The sequence below is a fragment of the Anas acuta genome, chromosome 9 (assembly GCF_963932015.1).
Source record: "Anas acuta chromosome 9, bAnaAcu1.1, whole genome shotgun sequence".
In the NCBI taxonomy this organism is placed as follows: Eukaryota; Metazoa; Chordata; class Aves; order Anseriformes; family Anatidae; genus Anas; species Anas acuta.
The window spans coordinates 8,547,392-8,572,997 of NC_088987.1; the positions used below are offsets into that span (position 1 = coordinate 8,547,392).

Here is a 25,606-nt window from a genome sequence, read left to right on the forward strand (position 1 = left end):
GAAGAATAATGGAAATATATGAATGCACAAGAGAAAGCCCAGGGAGTAAGGTTCATGCTTGCATGTTCAGGAAATGGTTCTGTGGTTTCTAATGTTTAATTTTATAAACCTAGATATAGTGCAATTGATTACATAAGAATTAATCATGCACATATAATTAAAAGCTTACTGGACCTAATGTTTGTGTGTGCTTCTATATTTGTGTACACATTTTTATATCAGACAACATTTGTGTCCTCATCTTGCTAAACAAACATCTGAAATCATCGCTCTTGTGGATATTTAACTGGAAATCTTGGAGTCTAATCAAGAAAGCCTTAGCAATGGTTTAAACCTAATCTTCAAATCTGAAGGTGATGTTTTTCTTTTGCAGTTGCTTTTTTTCTGTATAAGACATCTGTGTGCATTCAGGTTAGACGTCAGGGTAACATTTTAAAGTGGGGTGTCCGATATGGGAACCTTTTTACTTAAAGACAGTTGACCTTTGATTTCAAAAGTACTGGAATGTTACTGGTGCATCAATATCTAAGTTGGCTGTTCTGCTTCCCTTTTTTTTCTCCTGAAAACTACCTCTCAATGGTGATATGAAACTTCATAAATGTCTAGCATGGGCTTTGGAACAATTTAAAAGGCGCAAAGTTTCACTAGCAAGAGTGCTAAGCAAGGATACTCTTCTTACAGAATTTTGCCATATATCGGAATGAAATGGGGTCAGGGTCTTCTGTGGCACACAGCAAAATAGCTTCATCCTGTCCATATACTTTCATCCATTAAAATATATTTTTTTGAAATGAAAAATATAGACCACAAAGTTCAAACCATTCATAAATTGCTTTCAGGTTTTGTCTAGTGCAATAGTACTATTACAGCAATGTGGAACAGGAAGCACAAAGTAGCTTTACGTAATGCAACCGTGAGCAGTGGAAATACAGGCTTGAAGAAAGTGCAACTCAAATTTAAATTTGGCAGGGACACAGCAGCAAATATACTTACACTTCAGAGAAATGGCATGCGATTTTTAGAGTCTTGTGGTCAGGATGCTGTTTTTTATCTTATCAGCAAGGAGGAGCAGGAGAACAGTGAGTGTATCAGCCAAGCTTTGGCTGGAGGCCATCCTCCAGGCAGTGTGCCACAGCTATGAAATCACTCTGTTATTTTAGACTTCACATTAGATGAATAGGGTAGTGCAAGCTGTTTGAAACTCAGCTTTGATGTATTTAAATGTTTTGAAATAATGGCTAGCATTTAATATGGAGTTTTGCTAACATTAGCTTTCATAAGTGCCTGATAGAAACAGTCTTATTCCCTACTGTTTAAGGGCACTTCTCTAATTAAATGCAGATGCTTAAACGATAAGCATTCACCACAAGATTCAGTTGTTCAGACGTTATATCATCCATCTTAAAGGCTGAATTATATCCCAAATTTCAAACTGTACACTAAATACTACATAAGTACTATGACAGATATGATGGTGATTTGTTGCTATCTGACATAATTAGCTGGAAGCAAATGTGGATGGGAGGAATGGTATTCTGATCCTCACACTAAGCAAGACTTTTCTTTAAGTCACTGTCAAATTTGTCCCTGACTTTAGTGGCAACAGTATTTGGTCACAAATACCCATGTCTTTCCTGCTTAGAGTAATCTCCTTTAATTCTTAGCATGCTGGCCTAGAGGCTGCAGGCCTGTGTCAGTGTCGGAACCATTTGAGGCTGAACAGTTTTGTTTTCACAAGTGGTTGCTCTTTCACAGCAAAATGGAAGCCGTGGAAGAGATCACTGCCAGGCAGCAACACCTTTCACCACCCGATTTTAACCGAAGAGTGGTTTAGCACAGTACTGCCAGGATCACAAAAAGAGAGAGGAAAGCGCCAAATCCTTCCAGCACGCGTAGCTCGCTTTGAGATGCCAACACACCGCGTGCTGCCTTCTTCAGTTTAAATCACCCATCACCAGGCAGAGATTACATAAACACACAACCCCTTTCCAAAGCCTTTATTTTACATCACGCGCTTATTTTTCCACAAGAAAACAAAGGCAAAAACGACGAAGCCGCAGAGTATTCTTCACACTTCGTTACAAACAACGAGGCTGGGGGGTACGGGCTCGGCCTCCCCTTCCTCCCCGCCTGCCTCCCCTCAGCGCCCTCCCGCGCGCGTCACTTCCCGAGGGCGGGCCGCAGCGCCGCCAGCCGCCGGGGCTCAGCGGCGGCCCTGAGATGGCGGCCGCGGGGCAGCGGCAGCAGCAGCGGCGGCGGCTCGGGGCGCCGAGGGGGCTGCGCCGCTCCTAATCGGCGTCGGGCCCCCGTGCCATGGGGACGAGCCGCGGCGGGCGGCTGGCCTGAGGCGGCGACAGCGGAGGGCGCGGTGACAGCCCAGCGGGGGGCCCCGCCGCGGGGGCCACGACCCGCGCCGCCGGGGATGTGGCGGTGGGTCCGGCAGCAGCTGGTAGGTGCCGGGGGGCCGTGAGGAGAGGTCTGAGGGGGGGTCGTGAGGAGAAGAAGCCGGGGCTGGGGGCGGCAGCTTGAAGGAGGGGGTCCTGGTCCTGCCGGGATGGGGACGGGGGGCTGCAAGGCGGAGCTGCGGGCTCCCTCACAGCTGCTTGGGATTTTTAACGTGCTCGTCGATTTTAACAAGATCCTGGGCTTTTGGGGAGGTTCTGGTGTTAGGGTATTTTTCGGTGGTGTTCTTTATTTTTATTTTTTTCTCTTGAAACCACGCTGGCGCTGAGGAAAGCGCGTTCCCTTACCTGGGGGCCCCTTCGGGAGGGCTCTCCCCCAGACTTCTTTTCACGGAAGAATGACGGGGCCTTTTGCTGCACCGGCACTTTTCCTCGCTTCCTCCTTCACGTTGCGAAATCGTGAAAGGCTTTCCACCTGCCGGGCCGGCGTCGCACTTCTACCTGAGAGCCGGGCAGCCTCAGCGCTGTGGGTGTGCACGGCTTGGAAAGTGACGAGAAACGGAGCGAAACGTGACCGAAGAGGCTGTGCAGGGGGGGAAAGCCCTGGAGAGTGGCTGCTCGAGGCTTGGAAAGTGACGAGAAATGGAGCAAAACGTGACAGAGGAGGCTTTTCAGGGGGAAAACCCTCGAGAGCGGCTGCGGTCAGAGGCTGCCTCGCTTCAGATGGGTGCCGCTGGGCGTGCGGGTGCTGCGTGGCCAGGGCAGAGCCGTGCAGCCGTGGCAGGGAGATGCATCGCCTTTGGCAGTTGTGATCGAAGTGCTGGCTGGCTTCCTGCCCCTCTCTGGTGTTTCCTCATGGAGAGAAATTATGGCTAAAAGCTCCATTTACAAACTTTTTTTTTTATATATATTTGTTAGAGTTACTTTACATCAAAGATGTTGCCCAGGTTTGTCCAAAAACTTACATTAATTATGCTCTTATATTTTAGTGGCAAATATATTTGTCTCACTAGTGATTTATTTAATTTGTTACATCACTTTTTATAAAAATTGATTTATTTTTTTTTCCATTCTTCCCCTATCTCCGCTACCATGGTCCAAAGCAAAGCCAAAAGCTTTTGAGTGCATTCGCTGAGGGTTTGAAAATTACTTTATAGTCCTTTAAAAAACACAGCACTGTTAGAGATCTGTGTCTGAAGCACAGAACTTGTGGTGACGGTCTCAATGCCAGCTTGAGAGTGCTCTCTGGGTTGGTGTGACACCAAGGTTTATTGACCTGGAAATTAATTACTCTATCCGAGCTCTGACAGCAGTTTTCTGTTCTGTTACAATCGTGCACATGCTCTTCTGAATAAAGCTTGTTTGGCATAATACAGCTGTCATTTTTTCGCCATGAAGGTGGCTTGAGGTTTTTGAGCATGGTTGTTAAAGCAGCAGTATGTTGTCTTCTGTAGACTTGAGACTAGAAGGACTGCATCAGTGCTCCGAATCCATGTGTCACTCATGCTTGCTTTTCTTTCACTGACCAGCTTTACAGAAATATGTTTGCCCTTAAGAGAAATCAAAATTTGAGTGTAACAAGATGAGCAATTCTATTGGCAGTCAGAGGGTTTTCTTCTTCTAAAGGAGACTGTTTGATGGGAAAATAACTGCTTAAAACTTGCACAGGAAAGGGTTAGTGTTGTAGAAGGAAGGAATAATAAGATGCTTGAACAAGGGTTTAAATATTGTATAAAGAAAAAAACGATAGGGAAGATACAGGTTGGCTGTTTTCCTTCCTATAAATGTTGCTGTTTGATGTTAATTCCTTGTTTGTTTCACAGCCCATTAAGTTGAAAGATGGCCTAAGATAGGTATGTTTCTTCTGAGGGATGCTCAGACACTTCATCCCTGTGTATAGTCATTGGTTTAACATACATCACACATGCTTGTTGCTTTACATGACTGTGATGTTTATTTTCTATTAAGAAAAGAATGTCAAAAAGCTGAGAACCTGGCGAAAGATGCTGAGAAAATGATAAATGCAAGTAGGAAGAGTGGGATGACAGAAATAGGATTGTTTGTAGTGTGGATGGCTATGGAGCTTAAGGAATACCCAGACTATTTGAATCAAAGGATGGCAAAATCTGTCTGACTTATTTCTCATGAAGAGAGAAGAATGTGTGGGATTGGATTTCTTTAGAGCGTGTATTTCTACCTGCATTAGATGTGGCAACAGGATTTGAAAAGAGTTCTTTCCATATGGGAGGATCGGAACCAAGCGTGTATGTGGGAGTCATCTAAGTTGGATGTTGTAGTAACACAAAAGAAAAATGTTGGTGGGAAGAAGCATTGGAAAGTAGCAAGACACTGGTATTTTGCTGAAGGTGGTTTTAGGTAGTTATTAAGTACTCTCTGTATGAAACCAATGAATCTTTTGCAACTTCTTGTTTAAGAGGACAGTATTTCATACACTAATTAATGAAATGGTCCTGAATAGCTGTGTGCTTGAAAACTTGTGTTCTCGTGAGTTGTAAAAGGGGGCAGGGAAAATGAAGCAGGTAGTCTCAGAAGTAATGAGAGGACCTAGTATGCAATTCAAATTATTTTAGCTATGTTCTTTAAGTGTACTTCAGTCTGGGAAGATGTATGCATGCCTGTATTGCTACATAAAGGAGTGACTGTACCTCTGAGACAGGAGATGTGCTGGGAATGTAAGACTCTTCATCTTCATTATTGCCTTACCAGTCTGAAACAATTTTCTGAGGTAGTATTTGTCCTTCCAGTGATTTGCTGTATAACGAAGCTTGGTGGCAGTAATACTATCACTCAGTCTTCAATGCCTGTGTGGGTCTCGCTTACAAATTTTCAGGATTTTTGGTAGCTTCACCATTAGTCTGCTCTGTTTCCTCAGTAACAATTAACTACCCACCACCACCCACAGATTACCAGGTTTTGTTCATCTAATGTCATCCCATAGTAAGTAAAATATCTAGTAAGCCATTAACAATGTACTACTTTATAGCTAATATAACATTATATTACAATATCACTATCTGGTTGAGTTGGAAGTACTTAGGTTTTAGTCATTAAAAATGTAGAAATAAATGCAGTATAATTAATTGTTTTAGAAAAAGAGTAAAATGTCTGGACGCATTTGAAAGATGCGTGAGTTCCAGCTGTGTTACCTTGAGACCTCAGGCAGACAGTGGGCATGTGGATTTGCTGCGGGTTGCATAACACGACAGGCACAGCCAACTCCACTTGGAAAAAGCAGCCAAGTAAACAGCAGTTGATAGGAAGCATTGTTAATATTCAGGAATAGGACATTTTTTCTTGCTTTTCCAAATCTGATACGTTAGACTACATTGCAGCTCTGTGTACAGCAAAGCATTATTGCAGTTTCCTTGGTCAAGTTTCTGTAATGCTGGTGCAAAACAGAAGTAGGAAGAGGTGGCTGTAACGCTCAGTGACTTTCTGTACCACTTTGTTGGATAGATTTACGGCACTGTCTGGACTGTGTAAATGTCCTGGCGGTGTGCATGGAGCATAAGGGCTGTTGCAGTGGCATCAACAGAAGGCGATGACAATTTTAATTGTTTGGCAAGGAGGTCTCCAAAAGTTGTGATAGAACAGTCACGTGCGTATGAACCTAGCTGTGTAATTCTGATCTGTTAGTCATGTTAAGCGCGCAAGGGTCTATGGATTTCCCTTCTAGTTGCTATTCTGTGGAGTTTGAGCCTCTCGATAAATTATGGAAGAGCACGATGATGTGCAAAAGACATTGCATGAGGAGAAACCTGAGGTGCCTGCATGGTTCCCCTTCTGTAAAGGGCAGTGCAAGAGAAGCAGCCTTCTGCTGTGTTTGGCAGAGTGTTTTCTTCTGTGATTTGTGAGCCTGAGTGCTGTTGTGTACTGGCAACATTCACATTATGCATTCAGGCAAATGCCGCTTTGATATTCGACAAGAAGTCAAAGACAAAATATGGGTTAATTCCATAGGATTAGCACCTTTTAACTGGAAAATGTAGTTACCAGGCTTTTATTTCAAGGCTTAGTGGAGGATTCCAATTGGAAGGGGCCTCAGGAGGTGATCTGGTCCAAAAGCTCTGCCCAGCCCACACTGAGAGACGATCGCAGAGAATGTTTTCATCTGTTTTGTGTTGGTTGCCTTTTGTTTGTGTTTGTTTTGGTCTTGTTTCATTTTGTTTGTCCCCTAAGGACGATATCAATAGGAGCTTTCTTGTTCATCTCCTAGATAGGCTCTAATGAAAACTTCCTTTTACTGGTAAGGGAGATGTCCTTGAATAGACTAGCGCTAGAGGTCTGTATGTCTGGGACTTTTTTTCCCCTTTCCTTCCAGATATTAGGATCCGTTAAGGTGTTCTGAGAGAAGCAGATGGTGTTCCCAATAACTTGCGGTTATCTGCATTCTGCATGAGATGGACAGCACTTGGTCTCGGTTCTGTGCTGATACGTGTATTATTGTAGATTAATTATTTTAAGGAATTTAAGGAATTGAACCAAAGAAGGTGTTTGGGTGGGTTTTGTTTGTTTGTTTTTGTTTGTTTTAAGAATTGCTTGTGGTTTTTGACGTATTTTTTTTTACAACTCCACAGCAATTATAGACTATAAAAATAAATTAAAAAAAAAATAATGTGCATATATTTCATTGAAAATTGGGACTTGTGCTCTTCACTAGTGAGCTGTTTTTTCCTTACGGTGTTGTTGTGTCCTCTGTTGTCATGACTGCATTTGCCACTATTTCACAGGGGAAAAGGTATCTATAACATACCACTAAAAAAAATCCTTTAATTTCTAGCATGAAGTCTTGTAAGCCAGCAGTTAAAAGCTACAACAAAATAGATCTGACAAAATGCCTCTGTGAATGCAAGGTCATCTCTTCCAGCAAAACACAGGTGACATATTTGCTGCTAGACCTTTTTTTTTATACAAATCCCTTTTCAACTTCCTACTGTTTAAAAGGAAAAAAAAAAAAAAACAACCAAACAGAACAGCAATAGTACAGATGGTGGTAGAAAAGATGGAAAGTAGGACCAACAGCTACACCATGATTTAAGAAATCTTGCAATTACTTGGCCTCCCACGTACTGTGCCATAAGAGGATTTTTTCTTCTTGTTTACTTTGAGAATAAAAATAAGTATGGGAAAGGAGCACTTCCCTTCAAATGGGAAAGGAAAGGTAATGATACAGACAACAGGAAGCTGTTTGTTTGCATTCTGAAATATTTTTGCCTGGAAAAGTTTTAAATGTTATATACCAAAGAGTATTTTTTGTCATACGTTGTTACATTTTGTTTTTGCTCCTTTATTATCCCCCATGCACCTTTTTGTTCTAGTTTTGCATGTAGCTGTGCTGACCTTTGCAGATATTTAAATGTCTGTTTGGAAAAATAATTGTGGCAAAATACAAAGGAAGCTTATGATTTAGCAGGCTTTAGGGATAAAGTTGTTTGCAGGCATGTCTGAGAGCAGTACATTAAACTGATACTTAGGTCATAAATCATATTTGAAAAGGAATTAAAACTCAAAATGGTATTTGGTAAAAGGAATGGAGTAGACTCAAATCTGTAATGCTTACAGAGCAGACTTTATCAAAGCATGTTAAAAGGAAGAGCTAGACAGTTCTACCTATGGACTAAATTCTCTTCCCATGAAATGCGGTGAGCAGCAGCCGTCAGAGCAATTGTCAGGACAATTTTGACACACATTTTGAAGAAGCCTTAAGGTTTGTTATCTAGGCAGTTTTTTTGGGAAGAATTTTCATGTTTTTTTCATATTGAAGGAAAATAGGAATTGGACTTACAGTGCAGGAGCTGACAAGCGTAAGTAACTATTGCCTACTGGCACTCATATAAATATTGAACAGGGTCCTTCCCGATATGTGGGATAGTGGTTGCACGAGTAGCCCAGAACAGGAACCCTTCCTGCCTCTAAAACATAGTTTTGTCAGTGACTCTTCAAAACAGTGGGTAACCAGCATTTCTTTTTAAGATAATAGTGCTCATACTGTCCAAACAAGTGAAGAGATCTGGGATTCTTCTGTATTTCTCCTGTTATGGAATTGACCGATGTACTTTTTGTATATGTATATAGCTGCAAGATTGAAACTGCAATCTAATTTTAGGTGAAAAATGAAGTTTACAAACTGACACATGGTTGAACGTCTTGTTTTATAAGAGGAACTTCTTTTCCTTGCCTTTCAATATTAAATGACTTGAATGAATCTGGTTACTGTAAAGAAAAAATACAATTTCATTTATTATTTTTTAAAGATACTATGGTTATTCAAGGTATATGAATGATTTTTGTGTTGAATGTTTCATTTACTGTAGTGGTTCTGTATCTGTTAGCGTGATTTAGTTTGCAGGCTAACTGCTATTTCTGTGTGATGGAGTATTGCAGAGCTGTAGCTCTTCGTGTGTTCCAAGCACTTAATATTTTTTAAACTGTATCCTTAAAAGCAGCTTGAGTCAATTGAGTTCTGAGAGCTCAATTGTCTCTTTATTTTTATTACTATTATTTATTCTTTTAATAAAATAAGATGCCCTATAGTAGCCTTTTATGGGTATCCAAACACCCTTCATGTTAGGAAGTCTTGCCTACTATCATTTGTATGCATCTGGGTAGACAATAATATTGTGAATGAGTATAACAAATTGCTTTAGCCCGCAGAATAAATCAGTGTTATTTCTGAAATTAAAATTGTGTAGTTGGAGCTTCAAAGGCATCTTCATTTCCACATCTTCAGAACAATGGGCTGCTTTGGGAATCATAGCAAAAGACCAAAGGTTTTGGACCACAGGTACCTCAACTTCTCTCAGACCTCTGACCACTGTAATGCAATTTTCGTTTGGTTGGTTGGCTGGTTAAAAATAAGTAGAGCGCCCTGAATAGCCTTGCAAAGTAGTTTGGAAACCACTGACCATTTCCTTGAGATCAAGACTTGCTTCTTAAAATGGAAATAGTTGCTAAATTTCTTTCTCTTTTAAATGCACTTCTATTGTAAAGTCTCTTGTTTTGTCATCTCTGGTACAGATTGCCTTGTCATGTGTATGTTTGATTCCTGCCAGAAGTCAATGCAGCCATTTTCCTCTACTTTACTGATTTCCTAATTCATTGCTTGTTACTAGCACCTTTTCATCTCTGCAACAATATAGACGAGCCTTTTTTTTTTTTTTTTTTTTAAACGTGCCACTCAGTCCAAGTAGCACAGAATGTGCAGTTAAAGGATATTGGTAGAGTTGGATGTGTGACACCCCACAAATACACATGGGAGGAGAGAGGGGTATTAATAACAGAGGAACACTAGTTTGTTTTCATTTTTTAACTCTGTGAAAGGAATGTTTCTTGCTCCATGATATCTCAGCAAGAATGTTTCTTGCTTTCATTTCTTGTTTCCTCCATTGTTTTCACAACATAATGTAGCCTGGGTATAGATATTTTATGAAGTTACAAAAGGAGTTGTTATCAGGTATGCTAAACAACTGTAGACATCGTAAGCAGGAAGAGGAAGTGGCATGAGTGGTGCATGACTTTTAAGACTCTTTTCTGTCTTTTTTGGAGTAGTATTCAACAGAGTAGGAACAAATTGCATGGGACTACATAAACCTCAGGGTGCTTCAGCTGGTTCACTACTTCTGTTGTTCGAGCAGTGTTTAAAATTGCCGTGAGAGGCTGTTCCTTCCTTCATGCTAGCCTTTGCTATGACAAATTTGGTTTGACTACTGCCCAGCTGTATGACTGAAAGAATTGTTGGCTTACTGTTTCGAGTATAAATTTACACAGACTTCTGAAAATGTGCATGGAGTGTGAATAGATCATATTATCTGACAAAGGTAAATTATTCTGTGTATATTAAAAAAAAAAAAAAATCCAAAGCAAGAAAACCCATTTCCTCAAAGCACCTTTAATCAAACTCTATCTTGGCAGCAGTGTAATAAAAAGCTTTTGGGCTGCCTGCCAGGAAATGTCGTGGGTTTTCTGCAGCCATGGTTATTCAGTCACCTTCCTAGGGAAAAGGCTTCCTGAGACAGACTTTTGTGATGTTTATTAGTACTATTAACTAGCACGGGGTGGCCAAAGGGCATCTGGGGAAGCTACTAATTTCCTTATCAGTGTTCAGCGTGGTTTCTGAAAGGAGGAAGATCCTCCAACTGAGACTTCCTTCTTTCAAGTGGAACCCTTTCAACCCTTCACTGAAAACTGGTTATGTAGTAGTTTTGGCAAATATAGTTTTCCTCTTCTTGCTGTAAAAGATGTGAATGATCAAAAAACACAAGGAGATTATGTTAATATACTAGCTGTAGATGAATCATTAGCAAAAATTGCTTGTCAGGTGACTTGTAACTATCGATGCATGTACTGCAGAGCTTGAAACAGCATTTATTTTATGTCGGTCTCTTATGTCACTAATCTGAGCTGAAGGATCTGTAGTTTTCTGCCAGGGATGGTGTAAAGGCATGCTGGCCTAAGCTAGGCTTTTATAATTGTGATATTTAAGAAATAAGTGTGCACTAGAGTATATTTTACCAAGTTGGCTGAGAAAGGTTTTGTTTTTTAACTTCACTTATGCTTGCAGGTGTTGGGATGGCAGAGTTCTTTCTCATAGTGCTTCTTCTCATTTGCTTAATCTACTTGTTTCTACAGTTACTGAATTTCTTGTTTGTGCTACTAATGCTTCAGCAGCAGCAATATAAAATTCTTCCTCCACACTGCACCTTTATATCGTACCAGCCAAGCTATTGGCATGACCATGCAATTGATTGTTTTAGGGGATCGATCCATTTAAAACAAAAACAAAAAACAATTGGGAACACGGTGGGTTTTCAGTTGGGTCAGTTTTTCAGTCCTGTTTTACCATAGGGCTGCACAACAGGAAGGTGGAGTCAAGATGCAGGGAGCAGCGGGGAGGCGGCTATCAGAGCCTGTTTCTTTCATCAAAGAAATAGCATGAAATCACAGTCAGAAATTTACCCTCAGTTCCCAAGGATGTTTTCTATGCTTAAAGGTGCTTAATTTATTACTCAGAGGATGACTTTGTCTAACTTATAGAACACTGAGAAAATCACTACTGAAGTATTCAGTAAGAATGCCTTTGACTTTGGTTAGAGACATTGCAAATTTATATATATATTTTTAAAAAGGCATGAATCACATTTTTCCTCTTTTTCTAAAAAAAAGATTTTGGGTTTCTGCTTTGTAAATCAGCTTGACTCAGACATCCTTGTGTTATATGTAAGTTATATTCATTTAAGTTATTTTCAAAAAACAAATATGTCAAGCTTATCTGGGTGCAAGATTTCTATTAGGCTGGTGTGTACTGAAGATTAAATATGAGAGCTGTATTCCAGTGGTAGATAATGCTTAGTGTAAGTTTACTTTAATAAAAAAAATAAAAAAAGCTGAGGGGCTCAATGTCAACCAATAAATCTAGATTTAAGCTCCAGCATGAAGGGGAGGATGAGTCAAATACATTTTTGTTTTTATTTTAAATTCACTTAATCTTATGGTCAATTGATTTTTTTAAAAAAAGTTTTTATTACAGACTTCTGTAATACACCTGATTAAGAAGCCTTAAACATCATGTTTTGTAATAAACTCTGTTTTATTTATTACAAAGTCAGCGGTCTATGCCCTTAAGTAGAAATCACTTCACTAAATAAATGCAGGAAAAGTAACTTCTCTTGGAAAGATATCAGTGACAGCTATGATTTTTTATTTTATATTCAAGACTCAAAACTTGATTTAAGGATTTCCTGCTCGTACTATTTAGCTGCAGAAATCCTTTGACAAGGGCATGTTACCCTAGTTTTTGAAGCTGAGCTTAATAATGTTATTAGAAAGAGAGAAAGAAGCTTCTTGTAAGTGAAATTAGGAAGCTGGGCTTTCTGCATCTCCTTGCTGGCTTGCATACAGATACTACCCCAGATCCCTTTGAAGGACAGAAGTTTGGACTACAGGTCAGTTTTGTGGCAGGAGCAGGATCTGTGGCAAGCCACATAGTGATAGAAAAGTTACAGGAATTTCACTTCTTGAACAATTAAATTCTGCGCAGAAGTTGAATTTTCTTTGAAGAGATGTATAATTAAAATTTCTCTGGAAGAGAAATTCTCACTAGATAAGTACATAATGAGCGGGTTGTTGGATCGGTAATTTCAAATCATTTTTCATAGTTATGGAAATAGAAATTAGGAAATCCGTGTTCTCTTTCCAGCTCTGACACTTGTTTCCTGCTGTGGCTGTGGTCGAGCCACTAAGGTTGTCGTGGGTGCGTCCTTTTCCAGCCATAGCTCTGGCACCTGAAGAGGTTCCTGACCTCAGCCTGCCTTGCTTCCGCATTGTCAGCGCAATAGATCTGATTGAGCAGCTCTTGCTCTGTGATAAGCGTCAACAAAACAGAGTTAGACCTGTGCGAAGTGCAGTTGCAAAACTCATATGGCTTGAGATTTTGATTTGGAAAATATGTTCCTCACCTTGAACCAGGTTACTTCAAGCAAACGTATTTCTGAGAAAAGTGCTCCTGCAGTGAGGTTGAGTTGTTTTGAGGTCCTTACTCTTCAGAGTAAAAATGTCAGGAAATACATCAACCTTCAGGTGCTCAGGTAGTGGCCTACAAGGAGTGTATAAATACCATGGAAAAAATCAGCGATACCCAGCTCACTGAAATTTTTCATTTGTTCTAATAACTTTAAGTAGCACAGAGATTACCATTTATCACCATCAGAAGACTGCCTGTTGGTTTGCTTTCCTCTTTCTGTTTTTCCCCTGCTTCACATTTGTCTGTTCTGAAATGCATATTTTCTTTGCAGGCTGTAGAATATGACTTTCCAAAGTGAGAGTATCTGGCATTTTGTGAGTGCCAGACATTTTCTGAGATAGAAGAGAAGCTGTGTGCCTAGTCCTGATTAAGCACAGCTTTTTTCTTACTTGTAAAACAATTTTATTGTGGCATCTTCTGTATTGATTTAGAAATAATGTCACTAAAGTCATATCCAAACTGCTTCTGCTACAAACATTGTTCTCTCAAATTTTATGTCAGCATTCAACACGTACTTTTTTATTTTGCTTTCATGTTTATATTCATTTTCTCAAAGTTGTAAACAGCTCCTTCCTTTTGTTATTGGCAGCCTGTATTCTTTTCCAGTCCTTTCCCATATCTACTCTTTTGTTTTCCTGCCCCGCTCTTATCTTTAAACAAGAGCGTGTGACTAGAGCAGCCTTCCACCGCTTGTCATATAAACTTTATTCTCCTTCAAATCCCTTTGGAAAAATCTCCCTTCCTTTCTTCCTCCGTTCTTACTTCTGGACCTTTCTGAAGCTGAATGTTTCAGTATTAATAGTGACAGATACACTAATTGCATGTTTGAAAGGATTTTCTAATTATTCCTTTACTTTAAAATGACACCATCGTAAAAGTGAACATAGCTCATGTCCTATGTTAGTAGACTTCAGGGGTTAAAGAAAATTCTTGGTTATGCTGATCATTTTGTATGTAGTTCAATTTGCTCAGTCTTCATCACCCTCCAGAGCTAATTGATGCCGAAGTGTCTTGTGTTGGATACTCTGAAATACCAGGTTTTGTTTGAAATGAAGCAAGGTGTGGGCCTGGTTTCGCAGGTGGAGCAATGCAAGTGCAAAGGTTCCTCGCTTCCAGCACTGGAGCTTGTAATGCCCTTTCCACATGTTCAATCACTTGTCCTTTCACTTGCCAGGGAAGAACAAGGGGACTCTGTAGATGGCACAAATCATATCTGTCAGTCCAAAGATAAGTAGTGTCCGACTCTCGTGCTGAAAGTCATGACTTCCCACACAGTCAGTGGAAGGAACAGCTTCACAGTAACAAGATTAATTGCTAGTTTGCAACACACCTCAAAGCTTTATATTTTTTATTTTAGTTACTTTCTTGGCCTGTTATCTGAATTACGTTGCACTGGCTGTCTTGTCTTTCACCATCACCTGCTTCTCCAGGTAAGAGCTGGAGAAGGCTCTGAGTCATGGAGCCCCAGGGCAGGTTTGAGTAAAGATAGGCTGGAGCGACCTAGATGTAAGCCCTTATGTTACGGAGACATTGCAGCTTTCTCCCATGACTTATTTTGGGCTTTAATTATTCCTTTCCATCAGAAGGGAAAAAACAATGGTTTCCTAATAAGTTTCTGTACCTGAAGTAAGAAGGCAACTTAAGGCTGCTTCTATTATTCCTTGTCCTTCAGATAACTCCTCTTCCCAGTGGAAGTCGTCTATATATTGGAAGATGTGCTAGCGTATCCTGAGCTTCCTTTGCTGTAGGCTAGCTGGTCCTAATTGTTTGCTCTTTGCTTGTTAGGTTGTTAGCCTTGTGTTGTACGTCATGTTTTCAGGTATAGGTCACGTTGCACTATGCGCCATGTTTCAATTTAATGTGTATTCTCCTTCAGCACACATAGGCAAATGATGAAAATACTGAACACTAGCCCTAAAACAGGGCTTTGGTTCCAAGAGACCTCACTGAGGTCTCCTGTTTTGACAGAAAGGTATTGTGCAGTATTTCTGAGTATACTTTATTTTAATGTGTTTGCTTGCACCATTGCTAATGTATGAATTGGTGGTAGAGTTGATTTTGAGGCTAGACGGACTGCTTGTTCTTGGAGATTGGATTTGTTTGGGAAAAATACTGTTGTCTGGTCAGATGTGTATATTTTTTTGATCTGGTGAGAACCTTTACAAAATCCAGTTATTGCAGCATAGTAATATAACTTGTTTGTTTTGACCTTTTATTTCTTGTGTTCTGTTAGGTTTATTATGAGCACAGCCATGAAGATTTTTGTAACTTACATGTTTTCATTTCCACTTCTGCTGCTTTTCTCCATTAAGCTTTCTCAAGGCTTATGATTTTTTTTTCTTCTTCCAGAATGAATACACAACCTCAAAATTGAGATTTTTTTGAAAATTCTCTGGATGTAGCAGACTTGAATTTATGAATTAATTTTCTTTCCCATTCAAAGCCACTATTATAAAGCTGCTGCTTGACACTTGGCTATCATTTTTGAGAACAAAGTTAGCAGATTTTTTTAAAATAACCATTAAAAAACTATTTAAAAAAAAATAACCCTATAGTTAATAAAGTAGTTGTTCTTGATCATCATCATCTTATTATTATTATTATTTTGTGTTTTAGGGTTTTGACCCACCACATCAAAGCGATACACGAACTATTTATATAGCAAATCGTTTTCCCCAGCATGGCCATTATGTTCCTCAGAAATTTGCAGACAACAGAATCATATCATCCAAGGTAAGGGAAAATACTTGATACATGAGAAATTGCATAGCAAATGTGCATGTTTGTATTATGTCCAATGGTGCATATACAATTTTCAAAATGAAACAAGCACTTTTTTTTTTTTTTGTGAGGAAAAACCTATGTTATCTCCTACTTTCTATGTTGTTTATCTCCTACTCTCATCCCATCCCTTGCTCCTCAGCACTTAAATATAGAGTGATGAAGCATTTCAGTCAGACTTTCTGAAGGAAAGTAGACTTTAAACTAGCGTTGCCTATGTCTGAATGTGATTTTAAAGGAAGGGTGAAGCTAGTTGTTGGAACTTATAAATCAGCTGAATTATAAGTAAGGGATTGCAGTTGCAGATTGCAACTGCAGACGTCCTTGTGTGGTCTTGGGTTGGAATCAGCAGAATTTATGGCGGGGTTGTTTTGTCACTGGAGTATAGGAGAGAAAGTTATAGCTGCAAGAATGAAATTATTCTCTGATACCCTGGCTGCAAGAAGCCAAATGACTCCAGGTGCTCCTATGCAAGTTGACAGGAGAACAATTAAAAATTTGATTGTAAAAGCAGTGCAGTTGGTACTGACGCTTTCCTGGTAGCTGCACTTCACCCACTCATCCTTGCATGCACGCCCACGAGATTAAATACAGCTGTTCTGTGTGGGAGAAGGGCAAGACCAGAATGAGGTTTGGGGAGGGGAGATAGAAAATGAGAAATTAATAGAGTTTGATGGGAGAAAAAGTGAATTTCACAGAAAAACTGTTCAGTGTGTTGTAACTACTATTCTCTCTCTTTTTTTCCCCCTTCAGTATACAGTGTGGAATTTTGTTCCAAAAAACTTATTTGAGCAGTTCAGAAGAGTAGCCAACTTTTATTTTCTGATCATATTTTTGGTTCAGGTAAGTGGATAATACTGAGACTTAGTATAGCTGTAGAAATTAAGCTGGAAATTGCAATTTGTGTAGTGAATTCTGCCACTGATTTTCTGTTTTATGAATTTAACTTCTCTGCTTACATAATCTGTAAGTGCTATATAGTTCTAACTTAGTTTAAGAGAACACATTGCCCATTCTGTCTTCATATTTAGGAATATTGCTTTTGTTCTTACTCTTGTGTTGCCTCAGACTGTTTAGTGTATCATAGCACATGGAAGATGGGAGCATGCTGGAGATGTAACAGAAGTGCTACTTACTGTTACCATGGATGGTGTTGTGTTTTTAAAGCTTTTATTTCTTCCTAATGCAAATTTACCTATTTAATTCAATTTTAGTCACATTTCTTTCAATTGTTAGTTTAGATTGAAATAATATGTAAATGCAATGCACATGAACAAATATGGATCTAAAGGCAGAACTTCTCTTCAGTGTAATCACGTTCTTGTCTCAATTCGTGACTCAAGTGAATTTGTATGGGGGATGTCTTGTGTATATGCCTGTGTCCTTGGAAACCTAATAGGAAAAAAGCTGTAGTCAATTTTGTTACTCTTTGTTTTTCTTCTGTTAAATTGAATTATTTTGTTTTTATTCAAATCCCGTCTGGAATTTCATTATTAAATATATGTATTTTTTTTCTTCTTACAAGGCAGATGTGCCTTTAAAAATTTATCATATGACAGAGTAGATTCCATGATGAATCTCTTGTGACCAAGATGCAGTGTCTGTTATTACCATTTTATTCCACTGGGGATAATAGGGCTGTGGCAAGTTGTTATTGTGTGATTAAATGTATAGCACAATCCAGTCCACATTGTCCACGTCACATATGCATGCCAGAAACATGGTGGCAGACTGCATTTTGGTTGCGTGATGCTCCACACCAGGTATATGATGGATACACGTCCATCCGTGCAGGAGGCGAAGGTTCATGGTGTTCTGGTGAAATAGGTGGAATGAGCAGGCTGCCATGCTGATTCCACCGGCAGAAATCTTGCTCCACTTTAACGTATGGGCCTCTCTTGAGAAAGGAGGAGATATTGTAGATGGCAGAAATGCCATGGTTAGGCCTTTGCAGCCAGAAATAAGGTGTTTTTAGTATGGGTTGTCTTGGACAACATTCTGCCAAGCTGAAATTACAATGCTGCAGTTGAAGAACACACAATATTGCAAGCAAAATATGACTTTTGTTGTGTTTTCTAAATTGTCTACATGTCAGTGGGAAAAAGGTAGATCATGCATGTGTTGTAACATGTTATGTTTTCTGTATGAGGTTCTTGGTTCTTAACAGAGTAAGCTTCATGTGTAATTTCTTTTTTTCTTCTTTAATGGTTCTCAAAGCAATGCCATAAGTCTCAGGTAAAGTGAACCAAATCAGTGTCCATGATTTTGAGTAGCTCTCTCATGTATATTTTCTTTTCAGCACTTGACTGTGTTGTCTTTTTCCTGCAGCAGGGGAGATCCACCAGCATCCCACTCCCTCCCACAGCATTTTAGTGTATACACTGCACTTTTGGCATGACAGCAATGGTAGCACAAATTGTAAAATGTGCATGTTGGAGAAATGTGAAAGGAGCAGTCTAAGAAAGGGGGTTTCCTTAATAACTGAACTGTTGGAAATGGCTGTTTGTTAACATTCATCTTCACTTCTAAAGTGATGGTTGTTATACCATATGGTGCTGTTGAGTAGTTGTTTGTATAAAGTATTGAAAGAGCTTTGCAAAATGTAATTTCATTGATTTGTAATACTTTAAATTTATTTTTATAGGGTGAAAACACCTTTTAGTAAGAAGTTTTAAAATTGGCACATTCATTAGAAGCGTGATTGTCTGTTCTATGTCCCAGAACCTTTGTAGCATTATCAACATCTATTTAGGTGTCAGGAACTGAGTTTTGCTCCACAAATACTGGAGAATGTGCAGTAAAATTCCTCACAGCTTTTAATTTAGAAAACATCTTTCATGTTGTTTCACTGGTTTTGTTGTTTTTTTGTTGTTGTTTCTTTTTTTGGGAGGGAGGGAGGAGGGAGCATTGGAAAGTAAAACTGTAAAATCAAATTTGGGCTAATTTTCACGTTTTCTTCTCTTTTAGCTCATGATAGATACCCCTACCAGTCCTATTACCAGTGGATTGCCATTATTCTTTGTCATAACTGTGACAGCCATAAAGCAGGTAAAGGGGAAAAGATCTTGTAGCAGGAAGCTTGTAGTTAAGTAAGTTAGCCAAGTCTGACCAAGATAATGTTTAGAAACAAAAAATAAAGTGACATCTTCAGAAACAGTTTGTGTATTTAATGCTCCTTGTTAGACACTTGATCGTTTTACTTAGTTGTCAAGCACTTGGTGACTCACCACAGTACCCTCAAATGGACAGTGAATGACTGTCAGACAGCGTTTTTGTCTCAGCTTTACATGTCACTTCTTATAAGACCTTTTCTGAAAGCTCGTCACTTATTCTTTTGGCATACCTCGCTACATATTAAAAATAATCCCCCTACATAACACTGAGAAAGGAGCTTGGGTAGATGATGCAATGATGCAGTCCATGTTTGTCAGTAGTTAAAAGGCAATTTTTACCCCAGGGGGTATATTTCATGCCATGAAACATGCATTAACTATAATCCTGTACCAGGTAAAAGATCAAATTTGAGAAGCTTCTGGTTTTGTTTTCTTCTTCTTCAGTTGCATAAAACGTTTTGGAGTATTTTGTAGCACTTGAAATAAGAAAAAATTTTTGAAGTATAAGTGTAATAGGAATCTTCTTTAAGCACTGTAGTAGATCTTGCTAAGACCTATGGACCCTAAAAGGATAATGTTAAAAATAAAGGTCTGTTTTCTTTAAACCCTTAAACTGAGAGGACAGAGAGAAAGAAACAAGCACATAAATAAAGCAGTGATGTGGATAGAAACTATGATCTGTTCTGCAGGCAAGTAGTTTTCAGGAACTGGCCCCTTCAAAAAGGGTTTGACAGTGTTGGCTGGGGAAGATATGCAGTCATAGCAACTGAAAATTAAGCAGGAGACTTTTATGGAGCTACAGCTTGAATTTCAATTTGCCTTCTGCACCAGTAAGACCCCAAACCACCCAGAAATGGGGCAAAAGTAAAAAAAAAAAAAAAAAAAAAAAAAAAATAGCTCTAGCTGTCAGCCAGATAGAATGTTGTTTGGGGCAGAGAGAATCATTGGGGCTGTAGAAATCTTTGAATTACCATTCCATTTGTTGCTGTGCATTTTATATCTGTGGAGTTCCCTAACCATATTCAGTTGTTATCATCACCCCCAAGAGATGTGTTCAAGAACTGCCATCAAAAGTAGGCTATAGAAGACATCCCTTAGAGCTGTATGAACTGAAACTGAATGTACAAGTAGGATGCAAGTATTATATTTTTAAAAAGAGTTGGGCTTTTGTAAGTCTAAAATAGTAGAAGATAATCTATTGCCTTATCATCTCCTGACATCAAGTCTTGCATTGGGAAATTTAAGGGTTCTACCATCAACAGCAAAGAACAAAGATTCTGGCGTTCCTACTAGAAAATTCAAATCATATGAGTTGTTGAGTATTATGAGCTTTTCTGACTAAGATCTATCTGCAAGGGCTATCAGAACTACCTAAACTGATCTAATAGGTTCTTGTGTTTATTTTACCTGCTGCAAAGTAGGCAAACAGTATTCACAAGCTGTTACCTTGGAAAGGCAATTCAGTGTGCTCTTTCCAACAGACTGCCCTTGAACAAGGAAGAAATATAAATCTTCTGTTGAAATGCAGAAGGAAAGTACCCAGTGCGTTCTCCAAACTAGTTCCCATTTTCTTAAAACCATAAGTGGTATAGGAAGAAGTGTTTAGGGGGAAAAAACACTTCTGAAAGCTTCAGGACGTGGGTTTGATACAAAGTTATATTGGGATAATTGTCTCCACAAAGATAAAAAGGGAAACCACAAGTATTAATTGTATCTGGGTTTGAGAAGTTTAGCAGTGAAGGGAAGAACTCTCTCAGGAGGCCAGTTAACATGGTACCCCTAGCAAACCTTGGAACTCAGATGTATTTTAATCCCAGCCAAGGAAATGGAACTTCTTCTTATCAGAAGTGCAATTCCACCTAGGTCAGAAGAAGGACATAAAGACTGCAAAGTGATGCAACTCATGCTGTGTCATTTTGTTGAACTTGTTAGCTAAAGCACTTTTTCCTCATGCCTCTGAAGACGTGTACACAGTCCTCAGAGAAATTAAGGAGATGGGGCAAACTAAAATAAATAAAAATAAAAGTTTGCTTTTCTTTAGTGTTTTCTAAGAAACTTTAAGGAACTTGGTCTATTTCAGTAAGTTCATAAATATTTAGCAAACAGGCTGCTCAGACACATGGATGTTTACATGCTTGCCAGGTGAATGAGAAACAACTACTTTGCAGATTTTGATTAAATACGCAAATAAAATAAGAATGAAAAACCTGGTAATGTAATTTACAAGCCTGTTGTAATTTTGTCCTTGTCTCAAGTACATTGATGCTGGTATATTAGCAGGAATTAAGAATACAATCTCAGGGATTTCTATGTTTTCTGTTTGTACAGTCAAGTAACATTTCCTATGTTCCTGCATCTTTCTTTTAATAGTATTTTTGCAACATTTGGAAGTGAGGATTAGGACCTCTCTCTTAAAAATGCCGCAGTAGGTAAATTTTGGAGGAACTTAAATGGTCTATAGTAAGCTGGCTATTAAGAATTCCCTGGTGTGAGATGTCACCCTTGTGTTGCAGGTAATAGATGTCAGATGGAGAAAGAGCTGAAATCTGTACTTTCTAAAGAAGGTAAATTTCAGTTCTTTGCCAAAAGCCCATATTGCTCAGCTGCTCAGATTTATGAGACAAATGCCCCAAGGTTACTGGATTTTAGTTAAATTCATGTTTTCTTCTGTCAGTCACCTTTAACAAGGAGCTGTAGGTGCTGACTCTTTCCCAATCAGAATGAAAAACATAAAGAGTCTTAGGAGTTTTCAGGATTCTGACCCCCCAGTATCTCTGTAGCTGCTATTACTGCACACTTTTTAATTATTTTAAGCATTTGGCATGTACAAATTTCAATTTTTTTGAGTTTGTAGGCCTAGATAGTTCTGTATGTATTGTTCTCATTTGTGCCAGTGACAGTGTAGATCCATGAAGGTAGAAGTGCAGAACTGTATTTTAACATATGAAATTCATCAAATAACATCCTTCCAAACTCTAGTCAAGGCTCAGAGTTCTCAAAACTGCATCGTTATCAGTACTCTTTGTGCTAGGACATTCATACAACGTCTGTAGTGTAGTAGGATGAGCTGGGCTTATGCCTGCTGTTTCAGAGGGCTCTCATCTGCCTGCAAACTTCCAGGAAAGCAGTTTTCACTCTTTTTCACATTGTATAAACATACAGAAAAGCATTTTAGGAAATGTCTCTATTATTGCAAATCAGTTGCATGAGTCTTGCCAGGATGAAAGATTTTGCACCACCTCTTACATCTTCTGTGATTTTGCAATAAACTCAGGTATTGTAGAAATTGTCATGTAGTTCTTAGGGTAGTTTACAGTAGTGCTGAAGAGTCATTTGATTCTGTGTAAAAAAGTAAGTTTATAAATCAGCTGTCAGAAAATGTTTTTTTTTCTGTACTAAAAAAGCTTTTTCTAATTCCTAGCTGACAGCTTACGTGCTCTCCATATGAGCCTGCTTTGGTTATTTGAGTTGAATGTACACACGCACTCATCTCTTGCTTATTTATCTTGCCTATGTTTAGTGAGCAAGAGGCAGAATATAAAGCTGTTCAGTAGTATTTGCTTAAATTCTCATATTTAAGCACTGTTCTTTCTTTTTTTTTTTTTTTTTTTTTTTTCAGAAAGATACAGTACAGCTGAACTGCCTGCATAAACTGATCTGTTTCTTGTGCTCACTGTTATGACTTTTCAAACAATACCTAGACATGGGGATAAGCAATCATGCTATTTGTGATCACATTATTAGATTAATTAAGAAAAGTATTAATTTCTTAGGAAAACAGGAGAGGAAAAATACTTCTGAGTTCACATTTCTGAGCATTCCATGTGTGCATGGGATAAAGGGTGTTTAAAGAGGTGCCAAGTATGTGGTAAAGAAAAGCTCCTTAATTTCCCTTTTAAAATTCAATTCTTGCAAAGGTATGTGAATGGCATATACAAAATCAAGCAATCTTAAGATTTCGTGGTTATGCAATGGCAGTAACTATGCTTGAAAAATCGCATGGTATGTCATGAGGAGGTAATTTTAGTCTTCCTCAAATTTTACTTTGCATCTATCTTCCAAAAGAGAGGAGGGGAGGGGATCCATAAGAGGGACTGTGAGTGACTGTTATCTGTTTTGGGGTAGATTAATCCATGTAGATCTGAGTGCCTTTTTTTTTTTTTTTTTAATGCCATCTGCAAAAATGTCTGTTTTAACTGAGCACAGAACTGTTAAGTTTCTTTGGCACTTTTGCTACTTTGCTTGCCTTTACCTACTTGGACAAGTAGAAATCAAGTGTTTGACACTGTGGTTGACACTGAAACGAAGAGAAATTCATAACTGCATTAAGGCCACACAGCAGGCATTTTGAAGGACTTTTACTTAAAAATGATTATGTTTTATAGGTTTCTTGCTTGCAAAGTAAATTTGTATGTGTTTTCCACAGGGTTACGAAGACTGGCTACGGCATAAAGCAGACAATGAAGTAAACGGTGCTCCAGTTTATGTTGTTCGAAGTGGTGGACTTGTAAAAACTAGATCTAAAAACATTCGGGTATGTGCTTAGAGACAAATGGAAATTGTGTTTCAGAAAAAAAGCTGAAGGTCTTGTTTCATTATTAATCATTGTGGCCTGTTTCATGATGATTCAATAATAAAGCTGAAATGAATTCTTCTCTTTTAAAACAGTTCGTTTGCTTCTCATTTGTGTTCATTTCATTAGGTGGGGGACATTGTGAGAGTAGCCAAAGATGAGACTTTTCCTGTTGATCTGGTGCTTCTATCTTCTGATCGAGTGGACGGTTCATGCCATGTTACTACAGCAAGTTTGGATGGAGAGACAAATCTTAAGGTCTGAGTTACTAATATGAAATAGAGTGTAGTTAGTGAAGTCATTTTTATTTCAGCCTGGTGGATATCCCCCTCTGATTTCTGTATAATAAAGTTAATGGATGCTGTTTTACAGACACATGTTGCAGTCCCAGAAACAGCAGTGTTGCAGTCTGTTGCCAACCTGGACAAACTTGTAGCTGTTATAGAATGTCAGCAGCCAGAAGCAGATCTATACAGGTACCACTTATTTTGGACTCGCTGCAAAATATTTGTTAATGAAGTGTTTATTATTAGGAATTATATGGATTTTGGTGGGATTAAAATAGCTTCAGACATCTGCTTATGTTTCAAGTTTTAATAATGAATGTAAGCAGTTATACCTACGTACTTACTGTAAATTGCAAGTGACAAGCTAAATATGAATATTTCAATACAAAATCAGAATGCATAGCATAATGTTTAACGTTTGTTTTAATGTTTTTTTTTAAAAAAAAAAAAAGTAGCCAGTGAACTGTTTGAAGAAAGTAATTTCTGTATGATTCTGCCAGGAGATTTCAGTCCTATGTAGCACGCCTGTTCATATGAAATTTTGTGTCCATATGTTGGTCACATTTTTGCTTATGCTCAAAAAAAGATTTGAACTCTACTCACCAGTCTTGTTGATAAAGACTGATTGTTTTGTATTTGAGAAATTTTAGTGACATCTTTTTTTTTGTTATTTGAGAAGTTTTTTTTTTTTATTTTATTTTTATACTTTTGAGACTTTATGTAGATATTTCTGACATGTGGCCATCTTTCACAGATTTGTTGGAAGAATAACTATAAGTCAACAAATTGAGGAAATAGTACGGTAAGTAAAATTTTATAAGATTAGAGTAATGTTAAGAATTGATGGTGGTAGCTAAACTATGAGTATCAGAAAAGAGAGTCACTGTTGAATAAACAAAAATATGCATTTCGTATCACAATGTTACATGCTGTACTTTTATTTTCAGAGCAGTTTTTACAGTTAGGTGAACTGATGAAATAAATGTATTATTGTGGTGATAGATGTGAGGAGAAAAAATCTGTGAAATTTTAGACATCTGCACTAGGATCCAGAACTTGTGTTATATTGTCTGTCCATCTAGGTTTTTACCTTTCTTTCACTGGTATGAATCTCTTTTGAACCTAGTAGACAGTTTCAGTTTGACAGAGAGATAGAAGAAGATAGGTAAAACAGCCAAATCTAAAATAGCACTTCTGGTTCATTGTGAGCTTGACAGGAATTTGGCCTACTGGCTCTTCAAATAACTTGCATCTCTCTGTGAACCAGCCATTTAGTACATGTAGCTAGCCACTAATTATGGGATATTGAACACGGTGGTGGCAAGATGTGGTGACCTAAGAAGCTTTGAAAGGAAACTGAGAGCTCTGTGGAGATGTGTGGGTAATGTGTAGAAAAGGAAAAAGAGGATTGAAAACACAGCAAAATGAGGGTGGTGTTGGAGTTACTGTAGTGGGAATTTACTGGTGACATTGAATCTTTTTGTATATGATGTCATAAATTCCACAGAATATGGAACAACTCATTTTTAAACTCTGATATATCTGTTTCTTTTTAGACCTCTTGGGCCTGAAAGTCTCTTACTTCGTGGAGCAAGATTAAAAAACACTAAAGAAATATTTGGTTTGTAAAAACTTAAATATTTAAAAAGTGTTCTGTTCTTCAAAAGTGTTGATGAACTGAAGTTTAGTTCTACTTGCACAGAAGAAATTGTGATAATCTTGCTGACGGTGACCTGAGGGGATACGATTATAGATGAAAGTAATGCTATTATGCTAAAGAATCTTTGAGGATATAAAGTTCCAGCTCTACTCTATGAAAATATTTGAAGTGGTTTGATAAAGGAGTAATGTAACTTTAATGGTTAAGTGACTGATGTTGCTGTTACACTGTTCAAGACTTTCTCCTGAGA

The 25,606-nt window shown here is 38.5% G+C and overlaps 1 protein-coding gene across 10 annotated transcripts in view; it reads left to right on the forward strand.

Annotated features, from left to right (window-relative positions):
• Nucleotides 1-1,990: 1,990 nt before the first annotated feature.
• Nucleotides 1,991-25,606, forward strand: part of ATP11B (ATPase phospholipid transporting 11B (putative)) — a 62,106-nt gene continuing 38,490 nt past the window's right edge. For all 10 annotated transcript variants that reach the window (XM_068692465.1, XM_068692467.1, XM_068692461.1 and 7 more), the window contains exons 1-9: nt 1,991-2,449; nt 15,559-15,675; nt 16,477-16,566; nt 18,691-18,771; nt 23,263-23,370; nt 23,539-23,667; nt 23,782-23,885; nt 24,451-24,498; nt 25,253-25,317. In XM_068692465.1, coding sequence (XP_068548566.1) covers nt 2,423-2,449; nt 15,559-15,675; nt 16,477-16,566; nt 18,691-18,771; nt 23,263-23,370; nt 23,539-23,667; nt 23,782-23,885; nt 24,451-24,498; nt 25,253-25,317 — 769 coding nt within the window. In that variant the 5' untranslated portion in view covers nt 1,991-2,422. The remainder of the gene's footprint in view (nt 2,450-15,558; nt 15,676-16,476; nt 16,567-18,690; nt 18,772-23,262; nt 23,371-23,538; nt 23,668-23,781; nt 23,886-24,450; nt 24,499-25,252; nt 25,318-25,606) is intronic.